At 42.5% G+C, this 19,920-nt stretch overlaps 1 protein-coding gene and 1 long non-coding RNA gene across 2 annotated transcripts in view; one reads left to right on the top strand and one right to left on the bottom strand.

Annotated features, from left to right (window-relative positions):
* Positions 1 to 11,172, bottom strand: part of rb1 (retinoblastoma 1) — a 182,457-nt gene extending 171,285 nt beyond the window's left edge. Inside the window, 2 exon segments of the mRNA XM_055644844.1 lie at positions 340 to 460; positions 10,937 to 11,172. Of these exon segments, the coding sequence (XP_055500819.1) occupies positions 340 to 460; positions 10,937 to 11,001 (186 nt within the window). The 5' untranslated portion in view covers positions 11,002 to 11,172.
* A 725-nt stretch (positions 11,173 to 11,897) lies between these two features.
* Positions 11,898 to 19,008, top strand: LOC129702829 (uncharacterized). The gene is made up of 2 exons (XR_008724447.1): positions 11,898 to 12,677; positions 18,930 to 19,008. It is a non-coding gene; the product is annotated as an uncharacterized LOC129702829 (long non-coding RNA).
* The last annotated feature ends 912 nt before the right edge of the window (positions 19,009 to 19,920 follow it).

The raw sequence follows: 19,920 nt of genomic DNA, 5'->3' as shown, positions 1-19,920 counted from the left end.
AAGATTGTCATTTTGTAATAATAATTTAAAATGTTAACTTTAGTGTGGTGATTTTTCTGTTTTTTTGATAAAAGGTTATCCTAACAAGTTTTACAGAGATTAACGCATAAAAGTAAGCGAATGGGATGCATGGGCAGATACTACATATTTCAAAACTAAATTTACAGCTATTTAGCAGTGATTTCAACTTCAATAAAATGTTTGACTTTTACCAAAATTGATGTAACAGGCTATTTGCATGCACTACTTAAGTTGCAACCAATTGGAGAACAGTTGTAAATATTTAACAATCTTTATAACTAAAGTCCAAAACAATGTTAAACAAATTAAAATACTTACTAGTGCAATACCATTAACCAAATGTGTTGGCATCGACTCCCATATCTTCCAAGCTCTCTCGTTCACATTTTCTTCAACCTTAAGGCTTTGACATAATAAGATAAACTCTGCATTTTTGTGTCTGAAAATATGAGATATAATAAAAATTTGATTGACTTTTCTTAAATGAGGTTATTCAATATGGTAGAAGTATAGGAACTCTGGATCTCCAAAAGACAGTGAGAAACTTTTAAATGCTGGTCTTCAGAAAGCTATGGACTGATACAACCGGATATCAGGAATGCCAATCAAACATTATTCATTTTTCCCTCCCCAAGGAATGTATGCCACAGTCTGCCTCAATTTTACAGTAATTTAATGAGACTAAATCTGTGACAGCACTGTGCACTAGTCAGTTTCACACTCCACATCAAAATTAAATTATGCTGGCTTTAAGGCAGCGAATCGATAATTCCCCAGATTTGATTCCCAAGCGGGGAAACAGACAATAATATCCTATATTTTCCATAGACTATTTCATTTCAACAGAAGTACTTGACAAGATAGTTTCCTAAACTGATAATAAACTTTACTCAAAGGATAAAGCGATCAAGTGGGAAAGCGATCGAGGGTCAGACATGACTATATGAAAAGTGTGAGAAATCTCAAGGCAGCATACATCCTCCTCGTGTTCCTATCTTTTTGTTCTCCACTGTCAAGCACCACTGACTGATTTTGTTGCACCTGTCAAGATATTGGATGACCTCATTTCGAGAAATGCAGTATTATATGGATATTTTCACACAGAGAGTGGTGAATCTCTGGAACTCTCTGCCACAGAGGGTAGTTGAGGCCAGTTCATTGGCTATATTTAAGAGGGAGTTAGATGTGGCCCTTGTGGCTAAGGGGATTAGGGGGTATGGAGAGAAGGCAGGTACGGGATACTGAGTTGGATGATCAGCCATGATCATATTGAATGGCGGTGCAGGCTCGAAGAGCCGAATGGCCTACTCCTGCACCTAATTTCTATGTTTCTATGATAAACTTACCCCTTAATAAATGAACGGAGTTGAGATTTAAGATTTCAAATAACAGTAATTATCATTATATGTATAGCAGTGGTGTGGTGGTGAGAAGGAATATTATATTTTAAAAACGTGATCAATTTAAACAGTTTACAGCAGTACAAGTTATTTTAAAACGAGCACTGCAAGGCAACATGTCAGCTATTTTTTGTTTGGTCCATCTTCAGCATGCTCAAAACCTTACAGCCAAAAGGAAATCAAAATATCACGCATTTATAAATGTTGTTGTCATCTAAGCATGTCAAAATTAAACAGTGTAACTTGCCCTAGTAAATACCTGAAATGAAAATTCTGTTTATAGAGTTTGTCTCAAAATTATAATGAAATTCTAATTTGCAAGGTTGTGTGGGCAAAGTTCTAAAGTTACTCTTTACAATCCAATCAGCAGCTGGTCCAACATTTCTGCACAGACTAAAGTTCCCTTTTTTTAATTTAGTAAACCTGGGAGAGACATAACTTGATAAAGAACACATCAAATTTTACACCAGGCAAACATTCCTAGCTGGGGACAGCAAAGTTGCAAAATTATCCTCCCTCTATTCCAACATTGAGCAAGTCTGAAACTGACATGTGGGAGTCATATAAAGACCAGCTGATCAAAGTTCAGGAACGGCATGTTCCAGTCAAAAGGACGGATAAGGATGGCAAGGGAACCTTGGATGACAGACTCAAAAAGAATAAGGAAGTGTATGAGAAATAAGCGTATAAGGGTTGAAGAAAATGAAATCAGACAGGGCCTTTGAGAAATATAAAGTACATAAGAAAGACATTTCAAGTCAAGTCAAGTCAAGTTTATTCGTCACATACACATACGAGATGTGCAGTGAAATGAAAGTGGCAATGCTCGCGGACTTTGTGCAAAAAGACAAACAAACAAACAACCAAACAAACTATAAACACAATCATAAACACACACATATTCTTTTACATATTAAATATTGAAAGGAAAAACGTTCAGTAAAGCTAGTCCCTGGTGAGATAGGAGTTTACAGTCCGAATGGCCTCTGGGAAGAAACTCCTTCTCAACCTCTCCGTTCTCACAGCATGGCAACGGAGGCGTTTGCCTGACCGTAGCAGCTGGAACAGTCCGTTGCATGGGTGGAAGGGGTCTCCCATGATTTTATTGGCCCTGGAGTTGCACCTTCTGATGTATAGTTCCTGCAGGGGGGGCGAGTGAAGTTCCCATAGTGCGTTCGGCCGAACGCACTACTCTCTGCAGAGCCTTCTTGTCCTGGGCAGAGCAATTCCCAAACCAGATGGTAATATTTCTGGACAAGATGCTTTCCACAGCCGCTGAGTAGAAGCACTGGAGGATCCTCGGAGACACTCTGAATTTCCTTAATTGCCTGAGGTGGTAAAGGTGCTGCCTTGCCTTACTCACGAGTGCTGCGGCGTGTGATGTCCATGTCATATCCTCAGAGATGTGGACTCCCAGATATTTAAAACAGCTCACCCTATCCACAGTATCCCCATTTATCCTCAATGGTGTGTACGTCCTCGGATGATGTGCTCTCCTAAAGTCCACGATCAGCTCATTAGTTTTTTTGATGTTCAAGAGGAGGCTGTTGTCCTGGCACCAGTGCTAGATCAGCCACCTCCTCCCGGTAGGCCTTCTCATCTTTTTCTGAGATCAGGCCCACCACCACAGTGTCATCAGCAAATTTAATTATTGAGTTGGAGCTGAACCTAGACACACAGTCATGTGTGTACAGGGTGTACAATAGGGGCTGAGGACGCAACCCTGGGGCGATCCTGTGCTCAGGGTGAGGGACTTTGATGTATTCCCTCCCATCTTGACTACCTGGGGCCTGGCGGTGAGAAAGTCCAGGGCCCAGGCACACAGGGGGGTGTTGAGCCCTAATTCCAGTAGGACTCTATTTGAACAAATAGAGGGGTCAAAAGGGGCCATGAAATGTCTATGGTAAATTAGATTACAGAAAATCCCAAGGCTTTTAATATGTACACTAAAAACACGATTGTAAAGAGGAAAAAGGTAGGACCGCTCTAGAATAAAGGAGGGAAATTGTACTTAAGAGTTAGATGTTAGCAAGGTACTAAACGAGAACTTGTATTCACCATGGAGAAGGACATGGAGGACAGTGAGATCAGTGTGAAGAATACTAATATGCAAGGGCAGTTTAAGTTGGATATATCTCCAGGGTCTGGTGGAATATTAAGAGGGGCAAGAGAGATGATTTCATGAGGTTTGACAGAGATTTTTGTACCTTTTCTCACCATAGGTGAGTTCTCGGATGACTGAAGAGTATCCAATGTTGTTCCTTTGTTTAAGGAAAGTAGAGAGAATCCAGGGTAGTATAGCCTGTAAGCCTCATGTCAGTGGCAGGGAAACTGTTAGAGGATTCTTCGTATAGGATTTAGTCCCATTTGGTACAGAATGAATTAATGAGGGATAGTCAGAATTGATTTGTACACGGCAGGTCATATCTCACTAACTTGATCTGTTTTTTGACGAGGTGACAAAGATGATCAATGAGGGTAGGGTTGGGCAGTGGATGTTATCTGCATGGATTTTAGTAAGGCATTTGATAGAGTTCCCCCACCTGACTCCATCTGCCCATCACCAAACTACAGATGCGCCGTAGAAAGCATTTTATCGGGATACATCACAGCATGGTTTGGGAACAGCTCCATCCAAGACTGTTACAAATTGCAGAGCTTTGTGGACGCAGCCCAGCCCCTTACGCAAACCAACCTCCCTTCCATTGACTCAAATTACACATCAAGACCTCAGCAAGGCCACCGGCATAATCAAGGACCAGTCTCACTCCCTTTTGGGACCAGGCCTCCCTTGGGAGCTATTGGTGAGTGGTGGAATATTGCGAAGGGGGAACGGGGTGCATTGGGGAGCCAGGCCTCCCATGTGACAGGGACTCAATGGGTCCCACTTGGTCTAGTATATATATATATCTATATACTTTTAAAACTCTGTGTGCGTTGCGTGTGTGTGTGCGTGTGCGTGTTGTTTTGCATGTGAAACGTATCTCCTCGAAAACCAGACGCAAAAACGCAGAGATTTTTACAATTTCGATAGGGATTTACCTTATGAGTTCAGAAATACACTCCTTGGTCAGGTTTATTTCCCCAGATTTTGAATAAAATTGATCACAATGCTCAATTTTTAAAATATAAACACCGCTCACCAGCTGCTGACGTCACAATGCCCACATGCCCACCAATCCAGGCCCATCTGCGTCCTCGCCCGCCCCCCACCGGATTAAAGGTGCAGAAAGATCGAGAAAGTTCTGCAGAACAAAGATTCTACATCTGCGTTCCGCTGTAGCACCTTTGTTCTAAAGATCTCGGGGCTGCGACTCCTCACACGCTGAACTTCTCCTCATAAGTTCCGCTGAACTTTCTCCTCACAGCTGGCGCGGCTCGCGAAGCCACGCCTGCCTGCGAGCCCCTCCCATCCCCTGCGCGCTCATTCCACACTGACTGCAAATGACAGCTGTGGGTTTCCAGAGAATCAGAAGCCGGTGCTTCTTTGCTGTCAACGCTCGCGCCTGATCGAACACGTCTTGCCTTAGCGGGTTTAAAGGGCTGTAGTCAGCTAGCAGTTATCAACGGCTGCGGGCGCTGCGAGCCAAGTTACATCAACACCGCACTGCAACCCCCCCCCCCCCCCCCCTGCGCGCTGGCATTTGGCTCTCTGACCTCCCTGTTCTGTGTTCCTCTCTGTGAACGAGCAAGTTCTGCAGATCCGGAGGACAGGCAAGATCCTGGGGAGGTGAAGAGGGGAAGTGGGGGGATTGAAGGAGTAGGGAGGGAGAGGGGGAATGGGGAGGTGAGGAGGGAGAGTGTGGGAAAAGAGGGAGAGGAGTGGGGGTGATAGGGAGTGGGGAATAGGTGGACTGCACAATAGCGCTAAATTCTTTGAACCACTTTACTCTCAATTGTCCTGTGGTGGTTTGTGTCAAGGTTCGTTGAGATTGATGTTCTATTTCACAAGTTATTGACATTTAAAAATTTACAAACCCTAGCCCTAGCAAGTGTAAATGCATTTTTTTTTAAGTTTCAAAATGAGGGAGGGTAAGGCGAAATGAGCAGCCATTGCGCAGTTGGGGGCTATTGGTGGAATATTGCCTTGGGGAACGGGTTGCGTTGGGGGACCAGGCCTCCCTTGGGGGCTATGGGGGAGTGTTGGAATATTGCGTTGGGGGAACGGGTTGCGTTGGGGTCCAGAACTCCCATGTGACAGGGACCCAACGGGTCCCATTTGGTCTAGTATCTATCTTCTACACTATTACTAAAACTCTCATCTTGGCCATCATCTTGGTCTGCGTTATAATTAACTTTGCGCAAAAATGTTTCCCCTATAGCGCTACGATTTTTCACCACCATTCTCCTCTGTTGCAAGTCAAATAGGTTTTGTTCCGATCGGTGAAATAGTACAAAAGTTATGAAGGTTTAAAAATCGTAAAATCCGCCCCTTCCGGAACCCGCTGTCAATAACACGGCGATGTGAGTAAAAAGCTGAAGGGGCGCAGTGTGTTGAGCAGTTTGCGGGGAGTCAGTGGCTCACCTGCTGCTTCTGCGGCGCCCAGCACGACCAGCCAGAAGCCGCTGAGTTGAACCAGAAGCCGGAGTTGGACCGGGATCTGCTGCATGAGACCAAAAGCTAATGGTGGAGTGGAGATCCGTGGACAGAAAAGTGATGAAATAACTTTGAAATCACTTCGCTGGAAGTGGGGTTGCTGAGAAAATCAATGTCAAACCATCCTGAATAAGAATCCACGAGCACCAGGTATTGTTTGCCATGCCAATCAAATACATCAGCTGCGATTGTAGACCATGGGAGCGCTAGTACAGGATGTGAAAGAAGTGGTTGCTTTTGTTGGTGACAAACATGCTTCTTGCCCGTAAAACAATGGCCTCAGCACCTGGGTGCCCTGCCTGATCAGCGTTAAAATACCGGTGGTGCAGCGAAGCAGGAACCACGGCCTTGTGTCCTTTTAAAATAATGCCGTCTTGCACCACTAGCTCATCTCGGACAGCAAAGAAGGGCCGGACTGCCAGCGGAACGCTATAGTGTTTGTCTGGCCAGCCGCGCTTAATGACGGAGGTTAGAGACCTTAAGGTACTGTCAGTAGCAGTGTGGGCAACCAGGTCCTCCATACAGGACGAAGGGATAAAGGACACAGTCATCACAATAAAATCAGAGATTGATGGTCAGAGGTTGGTGGTCAGTTTCAATTGTGACAGTGTGGCCAAAGATGAAATCCTTGAATTTCTTGCAGGCAAAAACAACCGGTAACAGTTCTTTTTCAATTCGGGCATATCGTCGTTCTGTTTCAGTCATGGTGCGCGAGGCATAGGCAACAGGCTTATTGCCATTGCTATCATTCTGAAGGCATGCAGCGCCCAGCCCGTGTTGTGAGGCATCACAAGTAAGTGTAATCGGACGATTAGGGTCAAAGTAAGCCAGAGTAGGAGTACCAGACATCTGCCATTTAAGAGTGTCGAATGTTGTCTGTTGTTGCTCGTGTCAAATCCAAGCAGAGTCTTTGTGTGTAAGCTGGCGCAATGGGGCTGATATTTCAATGAAGTCCGGAATGAATTTGCTCAAATAGTTGGCCACACTGCTATTCAACAGGGACCAGACCCACTGTGTGACTGGGACCCATTGGGTCCCACTTAGTCTAGTATATTACAAAAACTCTCATCTTATTTGTGACACTGCGTGCGTCCGTATGTGCTCCAGCCTACCTCCAGATTCAGGTAGTTTCTTCCCAGCTGTTATCAGGCAACTGAACCAGCCAACCACAACTAGAGAGCAGAACTGAACTACTATTTACCTCATTGGAGACCTTCGGACTATCTTTGATCGGATTTTAGTGGCTTTACCTTACACTAAACTTATTCAAGTTATTCTCTTAATCATGTATTTGTACACTGTGGATGGCTCAAGTGTAATCACATATTGGCTTTCTGCTGACTGGTTAGCACACAGCAAAAGCTTTTCACTGTACCTTGGTACACATGACAATAAACTAAACTCAAACTCAACTAAACAAACTCAAATGCAATTGGATATGACGCATTTAGAGATGCCAGCGACACACATATCCTGAACAATTAATTAAAATAAATCCTCAACTCAATCTGTTATTAAAGTAGCTAATTTTTACAAATGGTAAGTGCTTACTAAAACAGAATGAAAATTAACATAAGTAAATAATTACTTTACAAATCCTATTATACAAAGATTCAAAGTAGAAAACCTGTAAAAAGTAACATTAATCCATGTAACAAGATTAACTTATCAAAACACCTTACAACATGTCAACAAAAAAATAGGCACCAATGGTGATTAATACATTTATTATTTCCGACATATTATTTCTATGTCTACTTCAGTAATTTCTCACATCGAAATGCCAACACTTGTCTTTTTGATAAGTCATGTTGATAACTACCACTCCTTCCCAGCCCACCATATTAAATTACACATTGTTGCTTTTTCTAGCAATGTGTCTTGCCTTTCTAAGCCACATAATCTCTGCATCTGCTCCAATCCTTAACAGCATGACTTTCATTCCATTTGGGCCCTGTTTCTTTAAATCAGTATTCAGGCCAAATACTCAACATAACTGCTTTTGTGAAGAACTGCAGATGCTGGAAAAATCGAAGGTAGATAAAAATGCTGGAGAAACTCAACGGGTGAGGCAGCATCTATGGAGCGAAGGAATAGGTGACGTTTCGGGTCGAGACCCTTCTTCAGACTTTAAAGATAATTTTTTTTTTTTTGAAAGATCAGGGCATCCAAGAGTTATGGGGTGCTGAAACAAAAAAAAACAAGATCTGGTGCAGATCAGTTCTGACCACATTGGATGACAGGGTAGACTTGAGCGTACGGGTGGCCCACTGTTACTGTGCTCATATTACTAACAATTGTGATCATAAGATGGTGGAAGGAAATAATAAATGGTTGTAGATTATGTTTATGGAGAACAGTGGAATGTGTGATTTTACGTTTCCCACATGATCAAATTGGAAATCATCCTTATAAACTTTCAATTTCAGCCTGATCAAGATAGAAATTGAATCATAATGTCATATTTAGATGGGTACATGGATGTACAGGGAATGAGGTATATGGATCATTTGCCGGCAGATGAGAAAAGCATCATGTTTGGCACAGACACTGTGGACCTGTTGTGTAGGAAGGAACTGCAGATGCTGGTTTAAACCGAAGATGCACAAACATCTGGAGAACCTCTGCAGGTAAGACAGCATCTCTGGAGAAAACAAATAGGTGACATTTCAGGTCGAGGCCCCTCATCAGATTGACGAGGTCTGAAGAATGGTTCCAAGCCGAAACGTCACCCTTTTCTCCAGAGATGCTGTATGACCGACTGAGTTACTCCAGCTGTTTGTATCTATCTGTGGATCTGTTTGTGTGCTCTACTGTTCTATGTATTGCTGAATGCGAGGAGAATGGTTTTTGAGCATGGTTGAGAAAGTTATTAGAGATTTACATGTTTACATGTAAACAATTCAATAAGATGGTTGATCATTATTGTGCACACACACTCTTGGGCTTTATTGCTCAGAAATGACATGCATAAAGAATAGAGCAGGGCTGAAATCTTGCGTTGATTGTGCAAGCATTTACAGGAACAGTGAGAAATGCTCAGCGAACTAAAATATACACGAGTAGGCCAAAACTCCAGTACAGCACCAAAGGAATGCTGCAGTCTTTGCCCTGTTAACCTCATGTGGCTGCCTGGTCAGAAAGCATAAAAGACAATAAGAGTATAGAAGTTGGGAGGTCATGTTGCAGTTATACGTTTGTGAGCCCACATTTAGGATATTGTGTTCAGTTCTGGGCACCATGTTATAGGAAAGATATTATCAAGCTTGAAAGGGTTCAGAAAAGATTTAGGAGGATGTTGCCAGGACTAGAGGGTGTGAGCTTATAGGGTGATTTCACGAAAGGTCACTGGAGCGTAGATCCGCACCCACGTGACCGAAAATCTCAAGTGGAGGACATGCTAGACATCCGGTACATGTTAGTGGATGGGAAAACACGCACTTTTCCACCCGTTAAAAACATAGAAAACGGCCAGGTTTTGATCTGCAATTCATTGTGCCAGTCTGGGTGACCGTGAGGCACAGCTACCTAGATTTACAGTAAAAAAAAAAGATAGAAACTATCAATAATGCCTTACTTTTGATGAAATTCAGCGAGCAAACGCGATAATTCCCGATATTTTGGACCTTTAAATCTCCATGGCAAATGTCCGCTGTTCACTTCCGCTGGATTGGCACCTTCAGCTTCCTCTTTAATTTACCTTAGTTTCTATCTTTTTTTTTAACTGTAAATCTAGGTAGCTGTGCCTCAGAGGACATAGGTTCAAGGTGAAGGGGTAAATATTTAATAGTAATCCGAGGGGCAACTTTTTCCACACAAATGGTGGTTGGTGTATGGAACAAGCTGTCGGAGGATGTAGTAGAGGCTGGGACTATCCCATCGTTTAAGAGACAGTTAAGACAGGTACATGGATAGGACAGGTTTGGAGGGATATGGACCAAGCGCAGGTAAGTGGGATTAGTGTAGCTGGGACTTTGTTTACCGGTGTGGGAAAGTTGGGCTGAAGAACCTGTTTCCACGCTGTATCACTCAATGACTCATATACCAGCAGGGAAATATGTCTTGGGGAATATGTGCTGTTCACCCAATATAATGAAAACAAATTAGTTGGTTATTTCACATTTCTATTTGCTGGTGTACGAGTGAAAACTGGCAGGCACTTTCCTGGTACCTCAACAGCTGTAAAATATTTCTATTATTTCCACAAGGGAAACTAAGCATTTAGAAGACTGACGTTGACGAGTGCCATATTAGGCTATAAATCTATCTGATTAGCACATTTAAGATAATTAAACTAATTGCATGTACTAGAGATAAGACCAGGTGGAGATTTCAAAGCAATTCACACTTTTGTGGTTAGTATTCGACAGGCCAGTCCATCTCAAAGATACAGCAGTAAGCGCAAGGAGCGACCCAAACATGGGAACTATGATGGAAGGCGACAGTGCAAGGTCACCACCTTTCACTCCTCTTGGCACATTTTGCAAAAAAACAACTAATGGACTTGGATAATGTTCCGACATAAACAACAATAAACTGTGCCGATGCAAAATGTTGGATCAACAATGCTTTTTCAAATTTTCAATTAAGTATTTAATGGTGTTTAAAAAGTGCTTTATAACAGCCGTGGTAATATAAAGGCTGAAAATACATACACCCTCTAAACAAAAAAAAGTAGGGACAGCATAGCGTTGTTTGAGTTGGTGACAGCACCAAAACGGAAACCAATCAATAGCGGTCGCCGTAATCACGCCGAGCCGCTCTAGCCAGGACATCCACACAATGCGGCGAGTTAGCCACAGCGACTCGGGCCGCTGACATAAAAGCTACTTGTTGGTGGCGACTAAGCCCCGGCTTCCTGTTTTGCCGCTCAGGCCACCGATACCAGCGCCTGGATCGGTCTATCCCCCGCTCTCACCTGGTAGGAGAGCTGCTTTCTTCAGAGTCAGACACGGCGACTTTCTTCGAGTGCTTGGGATGCATAGCGCGAGCTCAATGGCCAGCGACCGCAGGCTCGAGACCGGTACTTCAAACGTTTGAAAGTCACCACCGCTCTCCCAAACCGACTGAGCTTCCAAACCGCGCCAAACGCTCGCCGCTTCCGGCTCGTGCACTGCCGTCTCTGGTTGCGTTATCTCTACGTCACTTCCTTAGCACCGCCGGTGACTGTGGAAGCTTGTGTAGGGGAGAGGTGTTGGTTTGCACCGAAGATAGTCACACACAAAGTTTTTAAGAGGGAACTGCAGATGCTGGAGTATCGAAGGTTACACAGAAAAGCTGGAGAAACTCAGCGGGTGCAGCAGCATCTATGGAGCGAAGGAAATAGGCAACGTTTCGGGCCGAAACCCTTCTTCAGTCTGAAGAAGGGTTTCGGCCCGAAACGTTGCCTATTTCCTTCGCTCCATAGATGCTGCTGCCCCCGCTGAGTTTCTCCAGCTTTTCTGTGTAACCCTAGTCACACACAAAGCTGGGGCAACTCAGCGGGTCAGGCAGCATCTCTGGAGAGAAGGAATGGGTGGCGTTTGGGATCGAGACCCTTCTTCATACTGAGAGTCTAGAGATACGAAAGGGTAAGGTGTGAAAACGACAGATAAAGCGGGCGAATGCTAAGGAAATGCGGAATGGTTCATTGTTAGCTAGTGGGAAGATGACAAGGAGGCAGACAAACTGTAAAATTAATCAGAAGGACAGTGAAGCTAACCGGAGAACTGGGGTGGGGGAGGGACGGAGAGGGAAGTTTGAAGTTTGAGAAATCAATATTCATATTATCTGCTGTAGAAGATTGGATGGTTTATTTCACTAGAAGGGAGATCCGAACATTTGGTATAAGCCTGTTTTTTTGTAAATGGTGAATATTGCTCTGATGAAATAGGTGTCTCATCGGTCGGGGCATTGAATATGACTCGGGAAGTATTTTGCAGCTTCATTTGAGTTTGGTTAGGTCCCATTTGACGTATTGGGTGCAGTTCTGTTTGCTCCGTTACAAGAAGGATGTGGAGGCTTTGGTGAGGGTCCAGATTTACGAGAGGTATAAATAGGGGTAGATGGTCAGAACCTTTTCTCCATGGTGCAAATGTCAGACTAGAGAGCATAGTTTTAAGGTGAGAGGGCAACATTTAAATGTGTAGGCAAGTTTTGTTTTACGCACAGGTGGATGCCTGGCACACACTGTGAGTGGAGGTGGAGGCTGATATGAAAATGCATTTAAGAGATATAGATAAGCACATGGATATGCAGGGAATAGTGGGACATAGATCAAGTGCAGGCAGAGATGATTAGTTTAACTTGGCGTCGTATAGGGGGGTTGCACGTAAGGTCACTGGGTCATAGGGCTTGACGCACGGAGCCACACAATCCATCTTGGAGGACATCCGTAACTTCCGGCATATGTTATTAATGCTAGAAACGCGTACTTTCCTATGTGTTAAAAACCGCCAAAATGTTGAATTTTTGCGCTGAAAAAAAATTGCGGAAGTTGGGGTAAGTGTGAAGGACATGTACCCAACTTTAGAATTCCAAACGTGAAGCGAAATGAAGGTAAAGAGAAGCAGAGCTGAAGGGACAACAGCAGCTAAAGTGCTTGGTAAACATTGGCCGCGCAGATATCGGAATTGAAAATCTTGGGAATTATCGCGTTTGCTCACTGCATTTCATCAACGGTAAGGCATTATTTGAGTTTTTCTTGATTCCTTTGGTATCTAAAAAGTTTCAGAAGTCATAAATCTGGCTGTAATTTTTTCTTCAGATGCGTTTTCTTTTTGTATGTAAAACCCCACGAGAACCATGGGCGATTTAAAAAAATTTACAAACCGTAATTTCTCCTCACTTTTGGAATTTTGAAGTAGGCTAAATGTCTCACACGTTTATCCTGATTTCCATAATTATTTACATCGCAAAAATTGACAATTTCGGCGGGTTTTAACGGGCCCGCTACTCTGGAAACAATGGTAAGTGCTTACCTGCCGTTCATCGCGTGTACTCCATTTGGAGTAGCGTCGCAACAGTATGGGTCATGACCCGATTTCCGTGAAACCTCCCTATTCAGCACAGGTATTGAGGTATAGATCGTCCCGACGAGGGAGCTCGATCGCCGGTTGCGGATGGTTCGACTCCCCCGACCGCTGGAGGTAAGAAGATAAGACCTTATTGCCTTCCATCACAGTGGGGAATATGGCGGAAACGCTGTGGTGGATGTTTGTGTCCATTTTATGTAGTTGTGTGGCCTGTTGCTTTCTTGTTATGACTGTATGCCAAACCAAATTTCTCATGTTGCAAAAATTACTTGGCTCATAAATTACGATTATAAGCCTATTTGTGTTGTACTGTTGTGTGTACTTTGTCGAACTGCATGGAAAGTGGTCAGTGAAGAGCGTAAGAGAATCTAATCCACCACGTATCAGTGTTAGTTTTATTTTCCATTTCAACGCCACTTTCATATATTAACCACGTGTCCCTTGGAACCCTTAATATTCAGAAATCCACTCTAATGAAGTCTTCTTGCGTATGGCGTGCACAGACTATAGTTGTAGAACAACTTGTTCAATTTGATCTTATTTGATTGTGCACGCCAGGTTGATTGCATTCGTCGAAACAGGGTGGACCACGTGAAGGTTGCAATCTCCCACCCCTTGAATGAAGTAAATGACTGAATCTCCACAGTACTCTGGGATAGGGAATTCCAAAGATTCACCAGTATGAGAGCACATATCTTTTCATCCTAAATGGCATTTTCTGTAACTGATTCGTGGGTTGAGATGCCTGACTTAGTGGAAGCATCTTCCCTGCATACATAACATTGATCATTTTAAGAATTCTGTTTTTTGTGAGATCTCTTATTCTTCTAAACAACTGGCCTTGTCTAGTTTCCTAAAGGGGCAAATCTATCATCCCAGGAATATGGTAGCTTTGCCACATTAGGAGACGTGCTTTTACTACACCTACATTAGCTAGGTCTTCTAATGTAGAAAACCTACTATATTAGTAAGTTAATATAATAGGTTTGCCATATGAGGAGACAAACCTCCCATGAATTAAGTGAATTCGTCCAGTGAATTTTCCTTGAACTATTGGCAAGTCGATAGATTTTTGGTTAAGGAGAGTAAAACTACATTTAACACCCTATTGTAATTGCAAAAAAGACACCTGTACTCCTGTTCTGAAATTTGCTCATTGATCCTACACATCGTTTCCCTTCCTAAATCGCCTAGCTTTCAGGGATGTGTATAAGTTCACCCATCAGCACCGCCCTCTCTTGCCATTAAAACATGATTATCTGTTTTTATGACCTGAAGTACAGCACCCTTCATAATGTTTGGGACAAAGACCATCATTTATTTGCCTCTGTACTCAACAATTTGAGATTTGTAATAGAAAAAAAAAAAATCACATGTGGTCAAAGTGCACATTGTCAGATTTTATTAAAGGCCATTTTTGTACATTTTGGTTGCATCATGTAGAAATTACAGCTGTGTTTATTCCTACACTTGGCTCCATTAATCAATTCTCAATCTATGTCAGTACATTAGTCCAAACTCCAACTTTGTTAACCAACCACATGTATGGGATCTATCAAAACCTAAAAATCCAATTGCAGCTTATTTTGCGATTCCCTCTTATCATTTATACAGGTCACATTCTCAAACAACTCCAGTCAAACATGATTTTGTCCCCATAAATCCATGCCGACTCATTCTATTATTCATTTGAAAATATTCTGTTATTACATCATTATGTCTCCAACATTTTCCCCGTTGGTAACATTAGTTAGGCTAATGGGTCAGTAATTCCCCATTTTCTCTCACATACTTTTTATTTATTTATTTTTTTAGAAAACATTCCATAGAAACAATTTCAGATTCTGCTGATTTTTGTGAAAATGATAATCATTTACTAACTTTATAGCTACTTAATTTATAATGTTCTGGTACAGCCCATTGGCTTCTTAGAATTTACCAACCTTAGTTTTATCAACCTCTAGTAATTCTTTTTAAATACTTATTTTCTTCAGTTGCCTATTCTTGCTGAATTCTTGTTTCTCTAGTATTTCTGGCAGTCTGAGTTTTTTTTCTAATTTTTCTATCACTTTCTTACTCTCGATAAATTCTCCTGCATCCGTCTAAAGCACCTTTTTTTTTTTTAAAGACACACCAGTCTTTTCCTTATTTGCACACCAATGGAAGCACAAGTTTCTTTTTATGTTTCTTGCTCATTTACTCTTGTTCTACCTTGACTTTCTCAATCAAGGTTTTGGTATTTCTTTACTGTTTTAAAATACTGAGAATCCTCAAGCCTTCAGGTGTTTCAAACATATTTATAGTTTTTTCCCTGGATTTAATATTATATTTTATTTCACCTGTCATGAATGGACTACTTTTTCTTCACCGCATATTTTTCTCCACTATCTCTTTTTCCCCCAGTTCTGATGAAGGATCTTAGATGTTTCTATTTTCAGAAATGCTGCCTGATTTGATGGCATATTCTATTTTTAAGATATCCAGCACCTGCAATTATTTTTCCCCTCATTTTCTATCAACCACTTTTCCCCAGTCTTTGAGCCTTGGAGTATTTTTTTTTTAACGCTCATCATTGCCTTAACACTCAAATCAGTCAATGTATTTTCCAATTTCAGACTGATCAATATTACCTAACTCACTGTAAAATTCTACCAATTATGATAATTCTTTCCAAAATGCTCAATTACGTCAAAATTATCAATGAGTACTTTAATTGCACAAGACCCAATTTAATCTTTTCCCCATTTAGTTCCTCAACATAGATTTAGAAAACCATTGTGCATCATTTTTGTGCAGGTGTAACTATTCCTGTTTAAACAACAACAAAAATTAAGATAGTGAATGAGAGAGGGAATCATAGAGTTCAAAGAGTACAGGAGAGAGCCCGAGAGTTAGAGGAAACTGTGGGAGTTTAATAAGTGCAGCAGAGGCAGTGCTTCCACATTTCATTTTTTTTTTTAACCTGAAATAGAATCCCCAAATTTTTTGGAATTTGTTATTTCCTGAAATTTACAAAATGCTTCCTGCGTGCTTTTTGTTGTTGGGTTTTTTTTGCGGGCACATGTTAACACAAAGAACAAGGCAAAACAGATCTATGCAACTACACCGTATCTGCCTGCTTCTGTCACTCACTTGTACAGTGTTATGCAATTCAGCTTTCGTTGCCTCCAACAGCTTTCGTTATCTTCGTTTTTTCAACCTGCTCTCATGTGTCTCTCTGCTCACTCCCACTCTCCTTCCCTCCCTTCGTCTCTTGCTCCCTCCGCATCCCTCTCCCCCCGCATCCCTCTCCTTCCTTTTTTTCCCCTCCCCCTCTTATTCCCTCTTTCCCTTTCTCCCCCCCTCCCTCTATCCATCCCACTCTGCCCCTTGAGCCCACCCACTGTTATGTAAAATCAAGGCCAATCCCAATGTAACTGCAATCCCACTGGTAATCTTTCACCACTATCCTTATCCAGAATTCTACCACTGCCTGAAAAATAATCAAAGGCTCAACTTCCACTGAGAAAGAAAATTCCAGACTCATTGTTATACGACAATTTTCCTGAACAGTCTGTGACCCATAGCGCTATGGCCACAGCGCTATGTGTTAAGCCCATAGCGCTGCAGCCAACAGCTCTATGTTTAAATTCCCACGCGTTAAAATGACAGTGCTCTGTTTAAATCTTTGCGCGCCAAACTGGTAGTGCTGCATGTATTACCTTTACACCTCCTCGCGGGCCAGATGCGGAAATTTCCTGAAATTATTTAATTTCCCTAAAATTACCAGAAGACAACCAGAATTTCCCAAATTTTGGGTAATTTCCTTCAAAGTGGAAACACTGAGCAGAAGGAAGTAGTGAAAGATTAAAGATAGGTGGCCCAGTGGTGTTGTTTGTAGATGTGCTGCCTCTCAGTGCCAGGGACCCGAGTTCACATCTGACCTCTGCTGTACCTTTTTCCCATGGTTTTCCTCTGGGTGCTTTGGTTTCCACCCTTATCTGAAAGACATGCGGGTGCATAGGTTAATTGGCCTTTGAATTGCCCGCAATGTGTGGGGAGTGAGATATGGAACTAGTGTGAACGATGATCGGGGTGGTCTCTGTGGGCCGAAGTACCTATTTCTATGCTTTATTTCCAAACTAAACATATAGCATAATAAAGCTTAATTGACAGTGCAGTAATGACAAAAGACAATAGGTGCAGGAGTAGGCCATTTGGCCCTTCAGATCCAGCACCGCCATTCAATGTGATCATGGCTGATCATCCCCAATCAGTACCCCGTTCTAGCCTTCTCCCCATATCCCCCGACTCCACTATTTTTAAGAGCCCTATCTAGCTCGCTCGTGAAAGCATCCAGAGAACCCGCCTCCACTGCCCTCTGAAGCAGAGAATTCCACAGACTCACTACTCTCTGTGAGAAAAAGTGTTTCCTCGTCTCCGTTCTAAATGGCTTACTCCTTATTCTTAAACTGTGGCCCCTGGTTCTGGTCCCAACATGTTTCCTGCCTCTAGCGTGTCCAAACCCTTAACAATCTTATATGTTTCAATGAGGTTCCCTCTCATCCTTCTAAACTCCAAAGTGTACAAGCCCAGCTGCTCCATGACATATTAGGAGATTTTAAGGGTTCAACAGAAAGAGCCAATGAACGTTTACTGGGAAGGCACGAGCACGGCAGCCTCAGGTATCAAAGACCATGCATGAGTGCTAGAGTTCAAAGCTTGCAGGTGAGAGTGACTGTAACAGCTTAAACAATGTAATAGACAGGGTTTAAGGCTTTAATTAGTGCAGGAAAGGGATACCATTTACTGACAGAGCAAAGAAGAGCTCTGAATATTTGCAGTCTTTCCAGGTGCGGCAGAGGTTCACCTGCACCTCCTCCAACCCCATCTATTGCACCCGCTACTCTAGGTGTCAGCTGCTCTACATCAGTGAGACCAAGAATAGGCTAGGCGATCGCTTAGCCCATCACCTCTGCTCGGTTTGCATTAACCTACCTGATCTCCCGGTGGTTCAGCACTTCAACTCCCCCTCCCATTCCGAATCTGACCTTTCTGTCCTGGGCTTCCTCCATGGCCAGAGTAAGGACCACCGTAAATTGGAGGAGCAGCACCTCATATTTCGCTTGGGCAGTTTACACCCCAGTGGTATGAACATTGACTTCTCTAATTTCAAGTAGTCCCTGCTTTCTCCTCCCCTTCTCAGCTCTCCCTCAGCCCACTGTCTCAGCCGCTTCCTTTCTTCTTCCCGCCCCTCCCCCCACCCTCACATCAGTCTGAAGCAGGGTCTCGACCCGAAACGTTGCCCATTTCCTTCGCTCCATAGATGCTGCCTCACCCACTGAGTTTCCCCAGCATTTTTGTCTACCTCAATATTTGAAGTCCGTGCAGAAATGCGGAAGGTTCTGACTGTAGAACAAGTGCTGGAAAGTCAGAAGTTGTATCTAAAAATGTCACAGAACAGTCTGAATAGTTTAAGGATCATGCTGGTGAGAAGGTTGAGAATTTAAACAGCGTAACAGAAGCAGCTCAGTATTTAGCAGGACAAATGCAGAGAACGCCACCCATTGAAAACACCAGTCTGCAAGATGACTGAAATTTCAGAAGCTTGTCACTTTAATTCTGTATTGCCTCTCCATCCTCCCATGTTGCTGCAACGATGCCCAACATAGAATCAAGTAAAAGCATCTAGCCTTCTATCCGGCTATGTTGCCACTTTGGCATCTTCAGGTAACCGCCCTCTCTCCTCTGTCAAGAGAGTTTTTAGATTTCTTTTTTTCACCTCTTGTTGACAATTTTGTTTTTATAAAGCAATTGGTATCGTGACACTTTTGGGTTGCACTTTTATCACACACTTTCTCTCCATTTGTCTCACTCAGTAATTTTACACTTATTTTTGCTTCTATTTTGCATTTCTAGCACCTGCAATTCAGAACTCCAAGAAGGAAACAAAGGCGAGGCTGTGCTGATTAAAATTGGAAAAGTGGATATCCTTTAATTTGGCATGGACAGAATTTATCTCGTTAAGAGTTTAAAAACAAATAGTGACAAGTAAGTGTGCAGGGAAATGGCATGCGCATTTCCAAATATTTCAAAATATGCATAGCCAAATATTCTTCGGGTTAATTTAAAGGAGTTTTCAAAATGTAATCATTTCTTAAACTAGAAAGTTACTGGAGACACAAGGAACTGTAAATGTTGGAATATAGAGCAAAACAAAGTGCTGGAAGAACTTCTGGGTCATGCAACATCTGTGGAGGAAGCAGATAGCAACGTTTTGGGTCAGGACCCTCCTTCAGACCAAAGCATCGGTTGTTCATTACCTCCACAAATGTTGCCTTACTTACACACACACACACAGTTATTTGTGTTTTGTTCCAGAAAGGCAATGCTGTGTATGATAGCTGTGACCTCAAAAATCAGTGGGAGAACATTTGGACAGATATGCTATTTAAAAAAAGTACTGAGCACAGGGTAAGGGCCAAGAATAATTTTAAGTAGAATTTCTAACATAGAATGAGTAGATTTTCTAACATTTCAAAGAATGAGAAAGGATCTGCAGCTGCTATAAAAGGAACAGAGAGATGGAAGCTAGAATCACAAAAAAGGCAGGTAGAGGGCCAAAGCCATGAATCCTTACATAAAAGAATATAATGAAAGAAAAATAGGTGTACGAAACATTGGTGGAGGATAAGAATTTAGAAACTATTATGGGGGGGGGGGTCACGATGAGAAATAATACACAAGGAGGGTTTCAATCAAGCAAGGATCACACATTATCCCAAATAAGTGCAGCTGCAACATCCAGGACAAAGTATCCTGCTTGATGGGTATCCTATCCACCAGCAGATAATGGCTCAATTGTGCACTACATACAAAATACAGTTCCTCCAATAGCATCATTCAAGGA

Source organism: Leucoraja erinacea, chromosome 13 (assembly GCF_028641065.1).
Source record: "Leucoraja erinacea ecotype New England chromosome 13, Leri_hhj_1, whole genome shotgun sequence".
Lineage (NCBI taxonomy): Eukaryota > Metazoa > Chordata > Chondrichthyes > Rajiformes > Rajidae > Leucoraja > Leucoraja erinaceus.
This window is presented reverse-complemented; position numbering and strand designations above follow the sequence as displayed.